Source organism: Mirounga leonina, unplaced genomic scaffold, assembly GCF_011800145.1.
Source record: "Mirounga leonina isolate KUSES-001 unplaced genomic scaffold, KU_Mleo_1.0 Mir_115, whole genome shotgun sequence".
Taxonomy (NCBI): domain Eukaryota; kingdom Metazoa; phylum Chordata; class Mammalia; order Carnivora; family Phocidae; genus Mirounga; species Mirounga leonina.
In genome coordinates, this window is record NW_023270268.1 from 11,758,026 (window position 1) to 11,776,321 (window position 18,296).

The 18,296-nt window shown below is 51.6% G+C and overlaps 1 protein-coding gene across 1 annotated transcript in view; it reads left to right on the plus strand.

Annotated features, from left to right (window-relative positions):
* Nucleotides 1-18,296, plus strand: part of OSBPL10 (oxysterol binding protein like 10) — a 315,494-nt gene extending 297,198 nt beyond the window's left edge. The window contains exons 8-12 of the mRNA XM_034993257.1: nt 680-1,157; nt 9,765-9,951; nt 11,912-12,094; nt 14,502-14,655; nt 16,971-18,296. Coding sequence (XP_034849148.1) covers nt 680-1,157; nt 9,765-9,951; nt 11,912-12,094; nt 14,502-14,655; nt 16,971-17,015 — 1,047 coding nt within the window. The 3' untranslated portion in view covers nt 17,016-18,296. The remainder of the gene's footprint in view (nt 1-679; nt 1,158-9,764; nt 9,952-11,911; nt 12,095-14,501; nt 14,656-16,970) is intronic.

Genomic DNA, 18,296 nt, shown 5'->3' on the forward strand with positions numbered 1-18,296 from the left:
GTGCTGGTTGACCTGGACCCCCTCTGATGCGGCACCAGCAAAGCCCCAGGGTCTCTGTTCGTGGGGACACACTGGCACCCCCCTTGGTTGTGTCTGATGTCAGGAAGAAAAGGAAAAAGTCCTTCGAGCTCTTTTCTTCACATCTCTAACGAGGAGTAAAAGAGGGTTTTTTTTTTTTTTTTAAGATTTTATTTATTTGACAGAGAGAGACACAGTGAGAGAGGGAACACAAGCAGGGGGAGTGGGAGAGGGAGAAGCAGGCTTCCCGTCGAGCAGGGAGCCCGATGTGGGGCTCGATCCCCGGACCCTGGGGTCATGACCTGAGCCAAAGGCAGATACCTAACGACTGAGCCCGGGTCCCTAAAAGAGGGTTTTGTGTGAGAACAGTGACAAGGGTGGAGAGGGAGGCAGAGACCACCGTTCCAGTCCAGCTGAGCAGAGAAGAGAGCCGCTCCGAACCATCTTGTCCACGAAAGCAGGTTGGCATTTTGCCACCCCTGTAGCCACGTCTCCGATCTTGTTTTCTTGGACACTGTTTCCCCTGATCTGTCATTTGTGTCCGTAGCAAAAGAAACCTTGCCTGGCTGAAGCCATGATCAGGGTTTGCTTGGTGGAGGTGGCAGCCTCTTTCATGGAATCACGGGCTCTCCTGTCTGACCTTGTCTCCTTCCGAACATAGGTGGTGCTTCCCACGTTCATCCTGGAGAAGCGGTCCCTGCTGGAGATGTACGCAGACTTCATGGCGCATCCAGACCTGCTACTGGCCGTCACCGCTGGGGCCACACCGGAGGAGAGGGTCATTTGCTTCGTGGAGTATTATCTCACGGCCTTCCACGAGGGCCGCAAGGGGGCCTTGGCCAAGAAGCCCTACAACCCCATCATCGGTGAGACGTTTCACTGCTCCTGGGAGGTCCCCAAAGACAGCGTCAAGCCAAAGAGGACTGCTCCCCATTCTCCTGCTGGCCACGAACACCCGATGGCCGAGGACCCTTCCAAAAGCTACAAACTGAGGTTTGTGGCCGAGCAGGTGTCCCATCACCCACCCATCTCCTGCTTCTACTGTGAGTGCAAGGAGAAGAGACTGTGCGTCAACACTCACGTATGGACCAAAAGCAAGTTCATGGGCATGTCCGTGGGGGTCTCCATGATAGGGGAAGGTAAGCCATGTTGTACGTTTGGTGGAGCTTGGCTCTTACACGGTGATGTTGGTACCCCTGAGAGATGATTGATGATTGTGTGTGTAGAATTCTTTGTGTTTGTTTTGTTTTGGGATTGGGGGTGGCTGAGTAGTAAAGAGGGACGGGTTTTGTTATTTTGGGGCCAGGCCCTGGTAATTTCCCAGTGGGGCCAAGGTTTCAGAGTAGATGGGATGCACCTGGATCTTTACACATTATGCGTGTATGGGGCCCCCCTTACGTACTATTTTTATTTTCAGCTCTGCATGAATATTAAGAGTTGGCTCCAAATCTGTGAAAACACATTTTTGTTCATTCTCACCTGTGTTCTGGCTCACAGACAGTAAGGATAATAGGGCTGCCTATTCCGAATCTGCTCATAAACATTCCCAAGGCAGATCTCTGGATTCTGCTAGAGATTTCTGAAGCAAGAACAATGTAATCACACCACACGTGGATCGCACATTCTTATTTTAGCAAATAGCTATGAATGAAATTTATTCATTGTTGGAAGAAACCTATAATAATCCTTGTTAAACTGAGGCGTCTGTGTTCATGGTTCTTCAACTTCTCTGGGTCACAATTCCTTTGAGACTCTGAGACTATGGATTCTCTTCTCGAGAAAGGGAAAGAAAAAAATCCAACCCAAAATTTAGTCTTCAGTTTCAGGGAGTACATGACTCCTTGGAAGCCCTTCCAAGAGCCCATGAGATTAAGAATACCTCTCATTGACTTAGGGCATTTTTATTGAGTACCTACTAGATGCCGGACACTGTGTTAGGGGCTATGGATCCTTGTGTGAACAAAATAGACCTCTCCCCCCAAAATAAATCTCTGTTCTCATTCAGCTTCCATTCTACTTCTGTTTTCCTGGTAAATGAAATTATGTTGGTTGTGTGGGAAGGTGTGAGGTACTATGCAGAAAAATAAAGCAAGGGGGAGGAAGCGGGGAGCAGTGGGGATAGGGCAGGGGGGCCTTAGGATGGGATGGGATGGCATGGCGGCCTTCTGCCAGTTGCCAAAGGCCCACCTCATGCCCCCTGGTTTGTACTGGTGGAGTCTTCCCTTTGATTTAGAAACAAAAATGCGGATTCAGACCTCATCCTGTTTCACTTCATTCCTTATCCTAAGTCTCCCACGTCAGGAATCACAGGAAGGCGAAATGTTTGTTTGCGGGAGGAGGCGGAGCGTGGGGGCTGTTCCCACTTTCGTGTCCCCCCACCGGCCGCGCGCGCAGATGGCGGCACCTTCTCTACAGACCCCTTTCCAGTGTGTTTCCTCCCTGCTCTCTAACGGGGCGGGTCAGTCAGTCCGCAGGGTTACTGGCTCACCTGGGAAAGGCGTGGTGCCGTTCCTGGTGGCAGGCTCGCCGCTCAGCTGACGTCTGGGGCACGTGCCGGCCAAGTGCCCGGGGACCGGCGCTGGCGGGACGGCGAGTGGGGGCCACCACTGTTCCTGGGGCGGACCTCCCCGAGAAGGCAGCCGCTGTTGGTTTTTTTTGAAGATTTTATTTATTTATTTGACAGAGAGAGAGATAGAGAGAGCAGGAACACAAGCAGGGGGAGTGGGAGAGGGAGAAGCAGGCTTCCTGCTGAGCCAGGAGCCCCATGCGGGGCTCGATCCCAGGACCCTGGGATCATGACCTGAGTGAGAGGCAGAAGCTTAACAGCTGAGCCACCCAGACCCCCCTCCTCTGTTCTGTCTTTATAGCACTTTTGTGCTGCCTCACTTGGTACACATAGTATTTGTTAACATGATTGAGCTTCTTTTTTTTTGTTTTTTTAAAGATTTTATTTATTTATTTGACAGAGAGAGACACAGCGAGGGAGGGAACACAAGCAGGGGGAGTGGGAGAGGGAGAAGCAGGCTTCCCGCTGAGCCGGGAGCCCGATGCGGGGCTCCATCCCGGGACCCTGGGATCATGCCCTGAGCCCAAGGCAGACGCCCAACGACTGAGCCAGCCAGGCGCCCCCAGAATGCAGCCTTTGATAGAGAGGAGCCGTGTGGATGGCTGGAGGAAGGGCGCTGCAGGCCCAGAGAGCAGGAGGCTGGAGGCTCGGGTGCCCGGGATGAGCGTGTGAGGCGGGGCTGTTCTAGGAACTTCTGGCGGCTGCTGTGGCTGGAGCAGAGGGGACAGGTCAGAGAGGAGGGGCCCGGCCATGAGGGCTGGCTCGGGGGCTACAAGAACCCGGGCTTTTCCCTGAGTGAGGTGTGAGTCCGTGGACGGTGGACAGGGCCGGACCTGCGTCCCCAGGGATGCTGGGTGGAACAGAGGAGCTGGGAGCGGGGAGGACCCGGGGGCACAGGCCGGGGGAGACAGACGAGTTGTTTCTTTTCTCGTCCTCCCTCCCCCACACACATACTTTCAGTCGGTGATTGGCCAGGCTAATCTTCCGATAAAGCCAAATGCACGTTCAGGTACACAGAGGAGGTATTCAAGTGCCTTTCTGGGGATTCCCCTGTGCTCAGCAGAAATACCTGCTGCTCTGGGTCAAGGCAAGGCAAAACCACAGATTCTTAAATAGGAATACAGGGCAGGTGCCTCCCAGTCTCTGGGCCCGGGAGTCAGGATTCTTGACTTTGGACAAAGATCTGGAAATTTTCCATAAAGGTGAAGATTTGCAAATCTAGGAATCCAGGGAATTCTCAGTCAGTGAAAGTCAGTCTCTCCCCAGCCATCCACGTCAGGAGTGGGCTCTGGTGAGGAGGCTGTGTACAGCTGTGTTGCCTGTCTGACTGTGTTGTCGTGCTAGCCCGGCCCTTCCAGCACATTCTGCGCCTCTCTCCCCTTCCCTGGGTTCTCTGTTACCCTGCTCCGTCCTGGGCTGGGGCTCCTTCCTTCACCCAGCCGCATACATGACCTCCATTCCTCTCCTCTGGAACTATACTTGAGAATGGTGGGTCCTTCTGCCCCCACCATGTCCCTCACTCCCCGCACCCTGAGGTGAGCCAACATCTTCACTTTGTCTTATTGCTGGTGGTTGATGAGTGAGAGTGTCTCAGGGTGTTCACTCCCCTGTCCCAACAGGCGGCAGATAGGGCCTGGGGCCTTCAATTCACTGGGCACAGCTCTGGGCACGCTGGATGAGTCTCTTAATGCAGTGGGTGGGAGATCATATAACACCCTCTCCTGAGGCCCTCACTGTAGCCATCCCTGAAGTAGAATTAGAATCTGCTGCTCGAAAATTCTACTTAGAACTTCTTGGTAGAATGCTGGAATCAGAAAGAAAATTCTGGAGAGAGACTCTGGAAGGGCCCTCCCTGATGGCCCTTTCTGGCCACCCCCAGTGCATTCCTGCTGCAGATGGACCTGGGAAGGGTCAGGGGACAGACCCTTGGCTCATTCTTGTGAGGCCTTAAGTTTCCCCAAATCCTTCCAGAAGCTACATCCCCCTTTCATATTAATTAAATGTGCACTCTGTAACACCCAGGAGCCTTATTTTTCCCAGAAAATACTTTTTTTTAAAAAAAGATTTTATTTATTTATTTGAGAGAGAGAGCAAGAGAGAGGGAAAGCACAGAGGGAGAGGGAGAAGCAGGTTTCCCACTGAGCAGGGAGCCCGATGAGGGACTCTATCCCAGGACACTGGGATCATGACCTGAGCCAAAGGCAGATGCTTAACTGACTGAGCCAATCAGGTCCCCCCCCTGAAAATACTTTTAAGAGTCCCCAAATTTTGGAGCAAAAGGTTCCCGTTCCTGTATTCAGAGCTCCTTTGGGGGGCTGGGGGGATGGGAAGCCAGGATGTTTTTCTTTTCCTCACTAATTCCTCCTCCCGATCTAGCACATTCCATGAATTTGTTGATTGGGTCTGAAGTAATGTTTTTTCCACCCCCTCATTTTAAAAATTAGATCTTCAGTGGGTCCACAGGAAATTTTTGTATGTAAATACATGGGCTTATCTTTTAAAATACTGCCTTTAGGCCGTGCCATATTTGGCTACAGTAAAATGCCATTATACAACGCTTCATTACGCCTTGAACTCACTTAGGTCGCAGCTCAGAGACTGCTCTCCGCCCCCACCCAGGTCCCTCAGCCCTGGCACTCACACCCCTAACTGAGACACTGTTCAGTCCACCTGGCAGTTTGGTCCTCGGGGAATGTGACCCCTCTGCTCATCACCCGCCCTGTGGGGGAGCCGAGGCACTTTCAGCTGCTCTTGCAACCTGCTCCCCCCCAAAACTCCAGAGCCAGAGCCCAGGAAATGGCATGGCTTCTTAATTGAGTCTGTGGGGAGAGGCAATTAGTTCTAGCTAGTTCTAGTGAGAGAACGCCAGGTTGGCTGGGTGCTTGGGAGTCCCGACGCTGCCGGGCCTGCAGACCCATGCCGAGTTCCTTTCTGCCATTTGGGGCTTCCCAGAGACAGCGTCCTACTGGAATAGTTTGGTTCCTCAGAATGAAAGTGGATGTGAAATTATTTTAAAGTATCAGTTTGAAAATCTTAATGCTTTGCCTTATGTTTACTGGTAAATCAATCTGTGGGATTTAAAATGGAAATCTTGCAGTTTGAAGACTAACCACGGTGTGGAAGTATTGATTATTTGGCATTTTTTGGCTTCTCCGAGCTCTTAGGCTCATTAAAAAGGAACTTTCGTTTGTGAGCCCATCTGTAAGTCTAGTTTTAATATAGTCTTTATTTCATATTAGGGACAGATTTTTTTTTTTTTATGCAGCCCTGACAGAAGAGTTAGGACTGAGAAGGCATAATTGCAGGTGATTAGTGAGAAAGCACACATTTATGGATTTTTAGAGAAGAGCTAAAGGAGTGTGGTCTCCCTGTGTTTTCCTACCAACTCAGCTTTGGGGCTCACTGATTTCTGTGGACTTCAGGTTTGCAAGAGATTTTTCCTTTTTCCTTTTTCTTTCTTCCGTTTTCTTTTTTCCTTTTTTAAGTAGGCTCCACAGTGGAGCCCGACGCAGGACAGAACTCATGACTCTGAGATCAAGAGTCAGACACTTAACTGCCCGAGCCACCCAGGTGCCCCTGCAAGACATTTTTCTAAAGATGAGTAGGAAGAGGATGCCTCCCACCTATCTCTTCACCTGCCGTGTGCAGCCTGCTGCCCCTTTGTGATTCACTCTTTATTCCCAAATGGAAATACTGCAGCTCAGAGTTCACCCACCAAGAAAGCCACCCCAGAGAGCAAGGAGTAGTTAGGATATAAAGCCTCCAGGATCCTGGCTGTGTGCCAGGCTGATGCTTTTAGCTGAGCTCTAGAATCGCCTTCTGCTCCTCACCACAGCCCTGTGAGGTACCTCACACATCCTTGTGTCATGGATAAGGAAACTGAGACCCAGAGAAGTTAAGGTTGCCAGGCTGCTTGAGTGACTGAGGGCTTGGAAGGACCCCCTGACGCCCCCCCCCCCAGAGATCTCCATCTCATCCAGCTCTTTATGAAAACTTGGGGCACAGGATCCATGTGACTATGTTGTAAAGAGAGTATCAGCTGTGGAACCCCACACCACAAGATTTACGTTGGTGAGTGAGGCCAGGAAGGTGCAGCAAGGGGAGCTCAGGATGTGAGGCCCTGGCCTGCAGAAAGGCTGCTGGGGGGCTGGGCGGCTGGGCGCGAGCCTCCAGGGCGCTCCCAGCTGAGGCCTGGCAGGGCTGACCACCCAGGGACACCGTAGGCATCGGAGCTGAGGTGGGGCTCTTGAGGACACGTTGGCCACCTTGGAAGGGTTCTACGAGCAAGTAGTCCCTTAGCACAGAGGCCGGGGATGGGGGGACAGGGAAGCCTCTTGTCCGGGACCTCAGAGGCAGGCTGGCTGAGGGCCTGGCAGCGCCTCTGCAGGGACCCAGGGTCCTCTCCCAGCTGCCACAGGCCCAGAGACCATGCGAATGTGGCTGGCCCCGGAGCACCTGGAAGCTTGTGGGTAGAACTGGGGCAGAGAGGAAAGCCCGAGATGGCCTCGGTCTCTCTGCTCTCTCCAGTTCTTCTTGCCCGTTGGTGTCCTACCTGTGTCTGGTATTAGCTGTGATTTTCCACCTGCTCTGGGCTGTCTTCTTAAGCAGCCGAACATGAGGAAGTCAGACACACAAAGTGGGCTTCGAAACAAAAAGTGTGTCAGCCCCAGCTGCTCTCCTCCAAGGGTCCTGCGGAGAAGCTGTAAGAACTGAGCCAGCAAAGGGTAATTCTCTTGCCAGACACACTGTCCCTGTGCGCACAGGGCAGGGCCTCGGGCCACCTGGGGAGGCTACTCGCCGCCCCGTAGGAGGAGGGACGAGGGTCTGCGGGAGAGCATTCGATGGCCTGGGGGCTTTACTTTCAGGGAGATGCGTTAATTCAGTTATGAGCGCTCAGGCAAGGTGGTGAAGTGGGGAGGAGGTCTGCGCTGATGTTCGGTATATTTGGCGTGGTGGTAGAGCCGTGCTCTTTGTGCACTTATGTTACATATATTCAGTTACACTCCTGGGGGTGGGGGAAGGAGGGAGAGAGGTTGACTGAGATTTAAATGCTGCCATGATATCTGTCCTCCTGTCCTGCCCACGTGATCGTGAGTGACCCACAAATCTGTTTTTCCCTGATGATCTCAGCTCCTGCATGTGCCCCACATGTGTGAGCATCCCTCTACTCTGGGGGTGCTCGAGACCCCTACACACACCTGAGCGTGTCCCTCCAGATTTGCAGGCCAGTTCTCTGTTTCTGTGGGTTGGCAGAACTGACTTTACTGGAGGTAACGGAGAGGGCTTCTGCTGATTCCAGAAGAGCGTCGTCGGTTAATCTGCAGACGGTAGTACATCCACGAGTAAGAGGATGTCAAGGGTAAATTGAGTTATAGTTGTATGCGCCTTCACGCTGACTTTAGCAACTCAGCATTCAGGACTCCTCTGTACAGTTCAGCCCCATCTGTCCTCAGGCCCCCGGGCAAGCTCATCAGTACTAAGAACCACGCTGTCTCTACTGGGCACGTTCTAGCTCTAGTTGATACAGATGCTTGTCTAGCCTGAGAGGGAAGTACTGACCAGCCAAATTACTTGAAACCTGAGTTTCAATTTCCTCCTCCTTACTTGAAAATGACAATTATTGCCAAGTGAAGTCATCGTGAAACTTAACCGATATAATGCGTGGGAAGCCCACAGGAATGCCTGGCAGCCAGAAAGTGCCAACACACATGGGCACCACTGACCCACAGGGGGCCGGGCAGGGGCCACCACCAGGGAGGGGCGAAAGGGCAGCACGCTCCTTCCTGCGACGCACAGTGCACCTGCTGATTGCCAGGCTGGGAATGAGCTGGGAGAGAGGCGAGGCCGTGTGCAGGTCCCTGAGCCCCAGGGCTGGAGTGGGAGGTGGAGAAGGTTCCTTGCACGGAACACATGTCAGCCCGTAGCCTGGTTCTTGGGACCTCTGCCAGCCTGTCTGGGCTTCAGGGTGCAGCGAAATGCTGCCCCTCGACTGTGGGTGCCCAGCCTGCCAGGCCATAGCAAGGGCTGGATTTCAGCCCTCACAGAACAGCACCTTGTGTGGTACATAAACTGTACAACAGGATACAGCTAGGCTCCCAGCCCTGGGAGTTGGTGCATTTAAAGCCTGGTCATGTCAGCCTTTGAGAACTTGACAAAAACCGTGGCCCCTTTCCCTAGAAAATAGACAAACCCACACAATTTTGCATTGTTCCAGAAGACTAAGACTTGTCCACACCTAATGCTTGGAGCCTGCGTTGGAGAAGCCCTCATCTAGAGGGACATTGCCCGTGTGGCTAATGCCTGCCCTGGGCTGCTGAGAGCAGTGTCCCGTCTGAGTTCTCTAGCTTCATGAGAACCGTGGAGGTCTGTGCTGCTCTCAGGAAAAGGCAGAACTCCTTTACATGCTATTTCAAAGCTTTTTGGGTTTTTTTTATAAGATTTTATTTATTTATTTGACAGAGAGAGAGAGCAAGAGCAGGAACACAAGCAGGGGGAGTGGGAGAGCGAGAAGCAGGCTTCTTGCCGAGCAAGGAGCCCGATGCGGGGCTCGATCCCAGGACCCTGGGATCATGACCTGAGCCGAAGGCAGACGCTTAACGACTGAACCACCCAGGCGCCCCGCATGCTATTTCAAAGCTTAAAAGAAGGTCTGGCCCCTGCCGAATTGGCCAGCCTGCACACCTACTCCCTCCTTTTGTGCACGTGGGCCCTTCCCTCAGCCCTTCCCTGCTCCCCAGGCTCCTTCCCACCCCAGGCCCTTTGCACATGGTCTTCCCTCTGCCTGGACTATTTCCCTCCCCTCTTTAGCTTCGCAACTCTTACCCGGTCCAAACGTCCCTTCCTTAGGGAGGACTCTGTTTCGAGGTCAACTCTCGGAGGCCCCCCATGGCACTGGGCACTTTGCCCTCCCGCCGTCGTCACAGTTGGTGATTAATGGCCACCTTCCTGTTCTCCTGGAGGAAGAAAGTGGGTCTGCTCACTGTTGTATTCGCAGCAGGTCTGGCAACCCGGAGGGCAGGGAATAGTAACTAAATACGTGGCCAGTGAGCAGCCGACCTTTGCAGGGGTGGGAGACGCGATGTCGGTTGCCAGAGGCTGTTGGGTCTGTCATCTCGACGTCTTTTGATCCCCGGCTGCCCTCTTCTTGTGTGCCTGACTCTCTCCTCCTGCCTCCCTGGAGGTGTGCTGAAGCTCCTGGAACACGGGGAGGAGTACGTGTTCACGCTGCCCAGTGCCTACGCGCGCTCCATTCTCACCATCCCCTGGGTGGAGCTCGGAGGCAAAGTCAGCATCAGCTGTGCGAAGACCGGCTACTCGGCGACGGTGATATTCCACACGAAGCCTTTTTACGGAGGGAAAGTGCACAGGTAGGAAGGAGGCGGCCGCCGAGGGGCTGTGTGTCTGCCTTCACTTGATGCCCTGACTTTCTTTGCTCCAGAGGGAGCTGGGCTTTCCACCCTGGGAGGAGCTGAAACTCTAAGTTAACAGATCTTGTTTAAAAGAGGCGCCTCTTTCCCACCACCAACCGCCCCCCTTCCCGTGGCAGTTTTTTGAAGTCCTCCCCAGTCTACTCTTCCAGTGAAATCCTTCGGTGATCGAGTCACAGGACCCACAGCAGGGAATCAAAGCTGCTTCCATTTCTCAAGATAACCTCTCCCTTCTGAGGCCACAGCCCATTTCTCTGCTCTGAAGCAATTTCATCTGTGAGCTCAGACGCTGCCTGAGAGCTCTTTAAAAAAACAACAACAAAAAAAGATTGTATTTATTTGAGAGAGAGAAAATACAAACGGGGGAGGGGCAGAGGGAGAAGCAGGGTCCCCGCTGAGCAGGGAGCCCCACGTGGGGCTTGATCCCAGGACCCCGAGATTACGACCTGAGCCCAAGGCAGACGCTTAACCGACAGAGCCACCCAGGCGCCCCTGAAAGCTCATTTCGTGTTAGGTTGGTTCCATGAAATATCCCGAACCCCGTATCATCTATGAAATCAGGACCACTGTAGAAGCTGGGGAAGCCTGATCCTAGGAAATTGAAGGAAAAGTCTGCTGTTCGAGGGGAGCCTTAAGTTGTTCTTATTGCTGCGGTTACAGATCACCGTATAAGCAGGCTCCCATCTTGGCCCTGTCTCCTGGGAAGTGTTGTTCCGAATGGCGTTCACGCGAGGTGTCCGGGTGCCCCCCGGGAACCGGGGTGCCCTCAGTGGCTGTTTCCCAGGCATGCGCGCTGGCTCGCACGAGCTGACGGTGTGCGTTTGTTTCTCCACGGCTCCACCGTCCCTCAGACCCTGTCAGTAGCTTGAGATCAGCTGTGGAGGGCACCCCCGAAGATGGCAGATGCTACAAATCAGGTGTTTTTCCCCGGGGAGAACCATTTATTAAAGCCCTGCCAGCACCCCACTAGCAGCCTTCCACTGCATGCAGCCAGAAGGTTCCTGATGCTGCCCGTGAGCCTTGGCCTCGGCACCCAGGAGCCATGGCTGTGCTCAGGCTCAGGGACAGAGCTTCCAAGCCTGTGTTTGAAAACCCTGGGTTCAGCCTGAGCTGGGCCATTAGAAAGAGAGGAGCCCAGCTCCTTCCTACGCTTGGCGGCTTCGGAGCGGGCTTTCCTGTTGGCACTGCGCGACTCTGACCGCGGGTCAAGCTTCCAGGTGGAGAGGGAGCTGGGGTCAGCTTTCTCCCGGAGCTGCAGACCTGGAGCCCCCTCGGGCCAGGCCGGAGAAGCAGGGGAGGGCACAGACCTCCACAAAGGCCCTTGTGAAGGTGGTCCCTCGGAGCTGCTGCTGGGAGGAGGATGGCGTTCAGTGCCGAGAGTCGCGGTTTTTGCCCCGCCTTCGCTCAGAGGAATGTGCAGGTGCCAGCGTGAAGGGTTCCCTCCTTTTCCCTGGGATCTCAGGCCGCTTGGGGGCAGTCCTGTTTGGCCCGCCGTTGTGGGTGTACTCTCAGGCCCTGTTGGTGGTTAAAATGTAGCACTCTTCAATGTGATTTTAGGGAGAAGTATATACTTTGTTTCTACTGAAGTGCCTGATTTCCACCCCAATAAAAAACACACCACCTTTGTGTGTTTATCAAAATTAAGCAATTAGCATTGCTGCATTGCGATCAGCTAACCTACAGACCCTCACCAGTTTGTCTACCAACGCTTGCTTTCTCTGATCAAGAATAGTAGGTCACATTTTAAGAGCTAGTCTTTAAGCAAAATGGCAAAACGCAATCCCTCCCCCTTGCGACCCCATGAAAAAGAATCTCTGCATGTGAGTACAGCTTTTCAAGTGTGAGCCTCTGTTTTGAGAATCTCGCAAAGTGTGTTCATTTGACTCATTCATTCATTCAGGGTCACGGCCGAAGTGAAGCACAACCCAACCAACACCATTGTTTGTAAAGCCCACGGGGAATGGAACGGTACCTTAGAGTTCACGTACAACAGTGGAGAGACCAGGGTCATCGACACGACCACACTGCCAGTGTACCCCAAGAAGATCAGACCCCTGGAGAAGCAGGGGCCCATGGAGTCCAGGTGGGGACCCGGCGGGGTGTTTCTTCGGGGCTGGGCTCTCCGCAGCACCTGACCCTAGGGACAGAGAAGAAGCCACTGTGTGCTCAGCTAACAGAAATGGGCCAGGCGTAGTGTTCTTACTTGAATGTCTCACTGCATGTGGCTTTGGGGTAGATCCTTTGTAGCCTTCAGCTCAGTTCTTCTGTAAGTAGGGGTGGGTTGTGAGGATAGTCTGCAGTAGACTTTTAATGCTTGTCCTGAAAGAGTTTGTCCACTCAGCTGGTCTGTTGCTTGATCGCAGAGGTCGGTACGGGGTTGCTGGTCCTCAAAGAACTGTGCCTAGAAGCCATGAGAGACTGTTTTTCTCACTAGATTAGCGACAGGATTAAAAAAAAAAAACAACAACACAGCAGTGGCAAGAATGGGATCAAACTGACACTCTGTACCCTCCACTTAGAGTGACAGTGTGCGCAGGGTAGCTGCAGGGGTCCCTGGCTTCAGATTCATGAATTCACTTTAATTTTGTAGTCCAAAATTAAATTTGTAGGGATCTCTTCTGAGGGAGAATTCTTAAATTCAGAAACGGTTTTAAGTATAAAACTGGGTATTTTTTTTCAAAAAAGAAAACTAATAGAAGAAGAAGAAACCACCTACCTGTCCAACAAGAGGAAAATGGTTAAAGTAAATTATGGAGTATCGTCCCAGTTAATAGGTCTACTCCATGCTGTGAATGTACTGCAGCCACTTAAAGGGATGTTTATGCAGGTACAGAAGCAGAATCTTAGAATATGCCTTTTGAAAGTTTTTAGTCCAGGAGGTTAGCAGACTACAGCCCATGGCTGATTTTTATAACATGTTGGGGAACCACAGCCATGATCCTTAATTTACGTATTGTTTGTGGCTGCCCCTTTGCACAGCATTTAAGCAGTTGCGACCAAGACCATATGGCCTGCAAAGCCTACCATGTTTGCTCTCTGGCCCTTTAAAGAAAATGTTTGCTGACCTCTTTTAGAGGGCTCTGCCCTCTAAATTTGGGACCACTAGCTTACGATGAGACTCATCATGGGAGCTCCTGCCCTTGAGAGCACCCCCACCTTGGATGTCCTTGTGCCCAGCTTCTCCCTCAGCTCTAGATGTGTGTGGAGGGTGTGGGTGATGAAACGGCCATGATTTGACCCAGCACCCTTCCCTCACTCTTTCCTCCCCTCCCCTCACTGTTTTGGCCAGTTGGACCTAGCTTTATGGTCAATTCTAGAAGTTTCTCCTGCTATAAAATGGAAGCCAGAGCATTGTTCTCCCTGGGGCTGTGTATGGTGGGACTCAGGGCAGGTCCAGTGGGCAGGCTGAGCTTACAGCAGGAGCTCGCCCCTTGTCAGCTGCCTGATTCTGATCCCCTTCAGAAGGGGTTGCTCATTGTCCCCACTTTGCTGGCAGCCTTGTCCGCCTTTTCTCGGCATCATCATGCCAACACTCTGTGCTTCCCGCTGTCCTGGCCCTCTTGTGGACAAGGCCAAGGGTACTGTGGGAGTGCTCCCTGGCCATGGATCTAATTATGGAATGTTTGCTTACTCCTGGCTGCCGAGGCGTCTTTTCCCCAAAGTCAGGGAGGGAGTCCTGGCAGCTGAGAGTACTGATAGTTCCTTTTATGCAAAATCCCAAACTGCCCGGATGCATTTACATGAGGAAGTGCACGGGTGATGGTATCCTGCTTTACCTCAGTCCCCTTCCTCCGCCTCTAGAGCAGAGTATGAATCAGGGATGGTCCTGGGACGTTCCGAGGGGGGCAAAGCTATCCATCAGACAGGAGCCATTCTAGGCTGCCTTCTGCAGTGAATGAATGAAGAGGCAGAGAAGTGGTCTTCCATGTAGACAGGGGCGCGTGATGGATCGTGCCACATAAACACACACGGCCACTCCCCCCGGCCTACCACTCCTAATACCGGGTTCCCCTGTGGGTCAGCAGCCATTGTTCATATTTATCAGCTTGCTGACCTTGGGCCCGTCACTTTACGTGCATCTTATTTTTCTCTTTAAATGGGGATGGCAATATAGCATCCATGCCACCGGGTTGTTGTGATGGTGAAATGAGCTAAGATACACGACAGTGTTAGAAACACGATATGCAGTGTGTCTGCTGTGACAGTTGTGACAGAAGGGTATTCATACTGCTGACCACTGCTGTTATGCCCAGATTCCACTGCGAGACACTCAGAGCCCTGAGAAATGCATGCTGCTCAGGACAAGAGGGGCCTGGAAACTTGGGCACCTGTTAGCCCTGGCTTCTCATCTTGGCTCTAGGGGTCTTTGAGGCACCTGGGATGCGCTCCCCCTGCCCAAATGCCCTCCCCACCCCAGTTCTTGCCGAGAACCGCCCTTGTCAAGCCAGTTGCCCCTGTCCGACCACTTCCTCTCCCCCGTGCATCCCCAGGAACCTCTGGCAGGAGGTGACCAGATACCTGCGGCTGGGGAACATTGATGCTGCCACCGAGCAGAAGCGGCGCCTGGAGGAGAAGCAGCGGGTGGAGGAACGGAAACGGGAGAACCTCCACACACCGTGGCAGCCCAAGTATTTCATCCAGGAGGTAACTCTGCCGCCTGCCTTTGGGGACTTGTCCCAAGCGAGGGGCGCATGGGTTTGTCTTGCCAATGCAGCCGTTTGGATGGATGAGGATGGGGGACGGGAGGTCCTGGGAAGGTTTGGGGTGGCTTTGCTCAGCCCCAGCTTTGGGCCAGGCTGTCCTAGGGGCACAACAGAGCGCCTGACGCTTCCCCTCTGACATCTAATGTCAGAGTAGCCCATCAGCCTGGCGGGGAGTGCAAGGAATGAATGGGGTGGAGATCTGGATGCTGTCCTGTTTAAAAAAAACAAAACCAAAACCACACCCCCTGCTACTTTATTGTCAGTAACAAATTAGCTGTGAAGCACCTCGAATGGACCAAAGGGGATGGACATGCCAGGAAAGGCCAGCATGAGTCCTGGGTCCTTAGTACCTCTGCTGTCACCCGGGAAAGCGACACTGGAAGAGTAATAGCCACCAGGCTGCCCACCCCCTGGGCAATCGGGCAAGGTACCCTGGGCCCCGTTGAGGTTCTTAGCTTTTCAGGTTGTTTGTGGAGCAGTTGGGAAGCTTTCTGAGAACAGGATTAGAAATAACGAAAGTGTGGCAGCCACAGTTTTGAATGCAGACCCTCAGGAGCCTGGCAGCATCAATGAGAGAAGGACCCGTGAGGACTGGGGCGGACACAGGAGTCCATAAAGGGAGTGGAGGCCACTTAGCCCCCAGGCGATCACAGACCGTCCCGTTCTTCACAAGAAGTGAGAAATCACATATTCACATGGGAGCAAGGAATTTTAGCAAGGTGCAACCCTGAGAGCCCATCGAAGTACGTCGAGGCTTTTTGGCCCAGGTGCAACTAGCGTCTGACTTGAGCTACAAGGAAGGGTTACTCTGTGTAGCAGGCAGGCGGCAGGGTGAGTTAGGAGCTTTGAGGTGGACTTCTGGTCAGGGACAGAAGCAGCTGCTGTTCTCCCCACAGGCAGGAACTCCGACACTTCAAGGTTGGATTCTGGTTCAGGCAGGAAGCCTGCTTGAGCAGACTGCCTTATGAGGCTCTGAGCGAGAACCACGTTGGGAAGCCTTGCCTAGGTGAGGCGAATCTGTATTAGCCAGGGTTCTCCAGAGAAACAACAGAAGCAGAAGCATGAGATGTAAATACGTAGAGATTTGTTATGAGGAATTGGCTCCTGAGATTACGGAGGCTGAAAAGCCTCAGGATCTGCCGTTTGCAAGCTGAACCCTAGGAAAGCCAGTGGTAGAATTCAGTTGCGTCCAAAGGCAGGAGATGAGCTGTCCCAACTCAAGCAGTGAGGCAGAAGAAAAAAAAAAAAAAAAGGAGCTGAATTCCTCCTTCCTTTACCTTTTTTTGTTTTCAGGCCTGCTCAGCGGATCGGATCATGCTCAGCCACGCTAGGCAGGGAAATCAGCTTGACTGAGTGCTTATTATCTCATCTGAAAACACCCTCACGACACATTCAGAGATAATGTTGAATCTGGGTACCATGGCCAATCAAGTTTAATACACAAAATTAACCATCACAAAATCAGTCAAGGATCCTTTTGTGAGATGGATCTGGTCTCTCTGAGACAACTAGTTTGCCTGGCTTCTGGGAAAAGTTGGACATAGAAAAACCCAAAAGATGACAAAACAAAACAAAACCAAACCAAAAAACCCCCAGAAACCCATACAGTTCTTCTGGGGTTTAATAAAAAGCCAGTATGTTCATAATAGAAAGCTTGAGGGTATGTAAAGAACAAAAATCATCCCAATACCAGAATCGTTACCATTCAGTACATCCCCCTCTAGGTAAACCCCAGATTGTGTATACCATTTTGATTCTTGCCCTTTCTATGATACTTGGTATCATTTCTTGTGTGTGCGGATTGGGTTAGGCACTCCCCTCCAGGCTGGTGGGCTGTAAATCACTGGTTTGGGCAAATTCCTCAGAGGCAGGCCTTGCCTTCTCTCTTCTGTCTGCTTTTTTCTCTCTTGCTCCACTGTTTCGAAGGGCTTTTCTGGCCAATTAATCTTACGTGATATAAACCAACAAAGCCCCCCTTCTTACGTTATTTTGGTTATTTTGTGGGGTTTCCTCCTGAAATGCCAAGATGTGAAGATTTATGGTATCTACAAAGCAGCCAGGCCGAGGAGGGGTCGTGAGACCACCAGCATGGCGTCGCTGTGAGCTGCGTTAATGGCAGTTCTGAGCGGCTGCTGAGGGAGCACTGCTTTGCCTGCTCCTCGGCTTTTAACAGAGCAGAGTCTGGGGAAATATCTTTGCTTCTCCCCTTGCCCAGCTGAGAGGTCTTCATAAAATGTCTCCTTCCTTCTCTTCCAGGGTGACGGCTGGGTATACTTCAAGCCTCTTTGGAAGGCGCACTGATGGGGTGGAGGTGTAGAGCTTTCAGAAGTAGCCCTGTGTTAGTAGGAATTAAAGTGTCAAGGTTCTGCTGGTATTCACTAAGACCTCTTGATGTCATTCAAGAAATGGTACCTGGGAGAGAAATGATATACTGTGAAAAATGCACCACCAAACTACTCCGGGATTGAGTTTATTCAAGAGCCATTTGGGGCATGTGTGTGTACACAGGTCTGTGTGTGAGCTCTCAGTACGGTATGTTCACGCACATGCACTATATACACATGTCTACTAGGTATTATTACACATGTAAATATTGCACTTACCGAGATTTAAGTGGGTAACTATGAGCTCCTTTTTATCAATGAGGTTTGAGGTTTTCTATTTTTCACTTTGCCAAAAATGTTTTGCACTCACAAAAGTGTTCCCGTGTAGGCAGCTCCTGTCGAAACAGAGGTGAATTGGCTTGGCCCAGGTGAGGTCCCTATGGTGGAAAGTGGCTCATTCCTGGGAGAAGTGTAGGTGGTGGTCACTTCACAATTAGTGTTGTGATTCTCACCTCTGTCCCCACTTGAGCATTTTGTTTGTCCTTAAGAAAGAGAAGCTATTTCCTGCTGAATGGTGAGTGGGCAAGAAGCTGTTAAAGGTTTATGCCCAGAGCCTTCCAAGATGGAGCATCTTTGGGAGAAGCAGGCCCATCTTGGAATTTGCCTCCCGTGTCCTTGCCCCAGAATCTTTCTGACAATTTCTCCTGCGCAAAGCGTTAGACATTTTTCAGAAGCTGCTGCTTTTACAGTAGAAAACAAGTCAGATGAAGACTTCACTACTTTTGTGATGAAAAAGGGCTTTAGAAGTTAAATACACGCATGCATATACAAAACTGCACAACCATAGCCTCAATTTTTGTATTTCGTTTGGGGAAAGAGAAAAGAACTTCCTGTGGGTTTTTTTTTTTAAGTGCACCTCTCTTGTTTGACCCAAACTCGGCAAGAAAACCACTGTGATTAAATGACACATACATAAAGCCTGCAAAAGCATTCCATGGTTTCAGCTGAATTTCAGTCCTCAGCCTTTACAAATGAGGTCAAGACATGACTAGAATATAAAGCAAGGAAAAAATGAAGTATTTGATTTTTTGCTCAATGCTTAATTTATTTTTTACTGTGCCACTCAGAATATTTATAAAAATCCAGTAGCATGAATGCTTCTCTGTAGTAATACTGATTTTGTGCCTTTTGTCTGCTTTCTTAAGACCAATTGTTCACTTTGTAGATATTAGACAATATATTTCGATTAAGTACTATA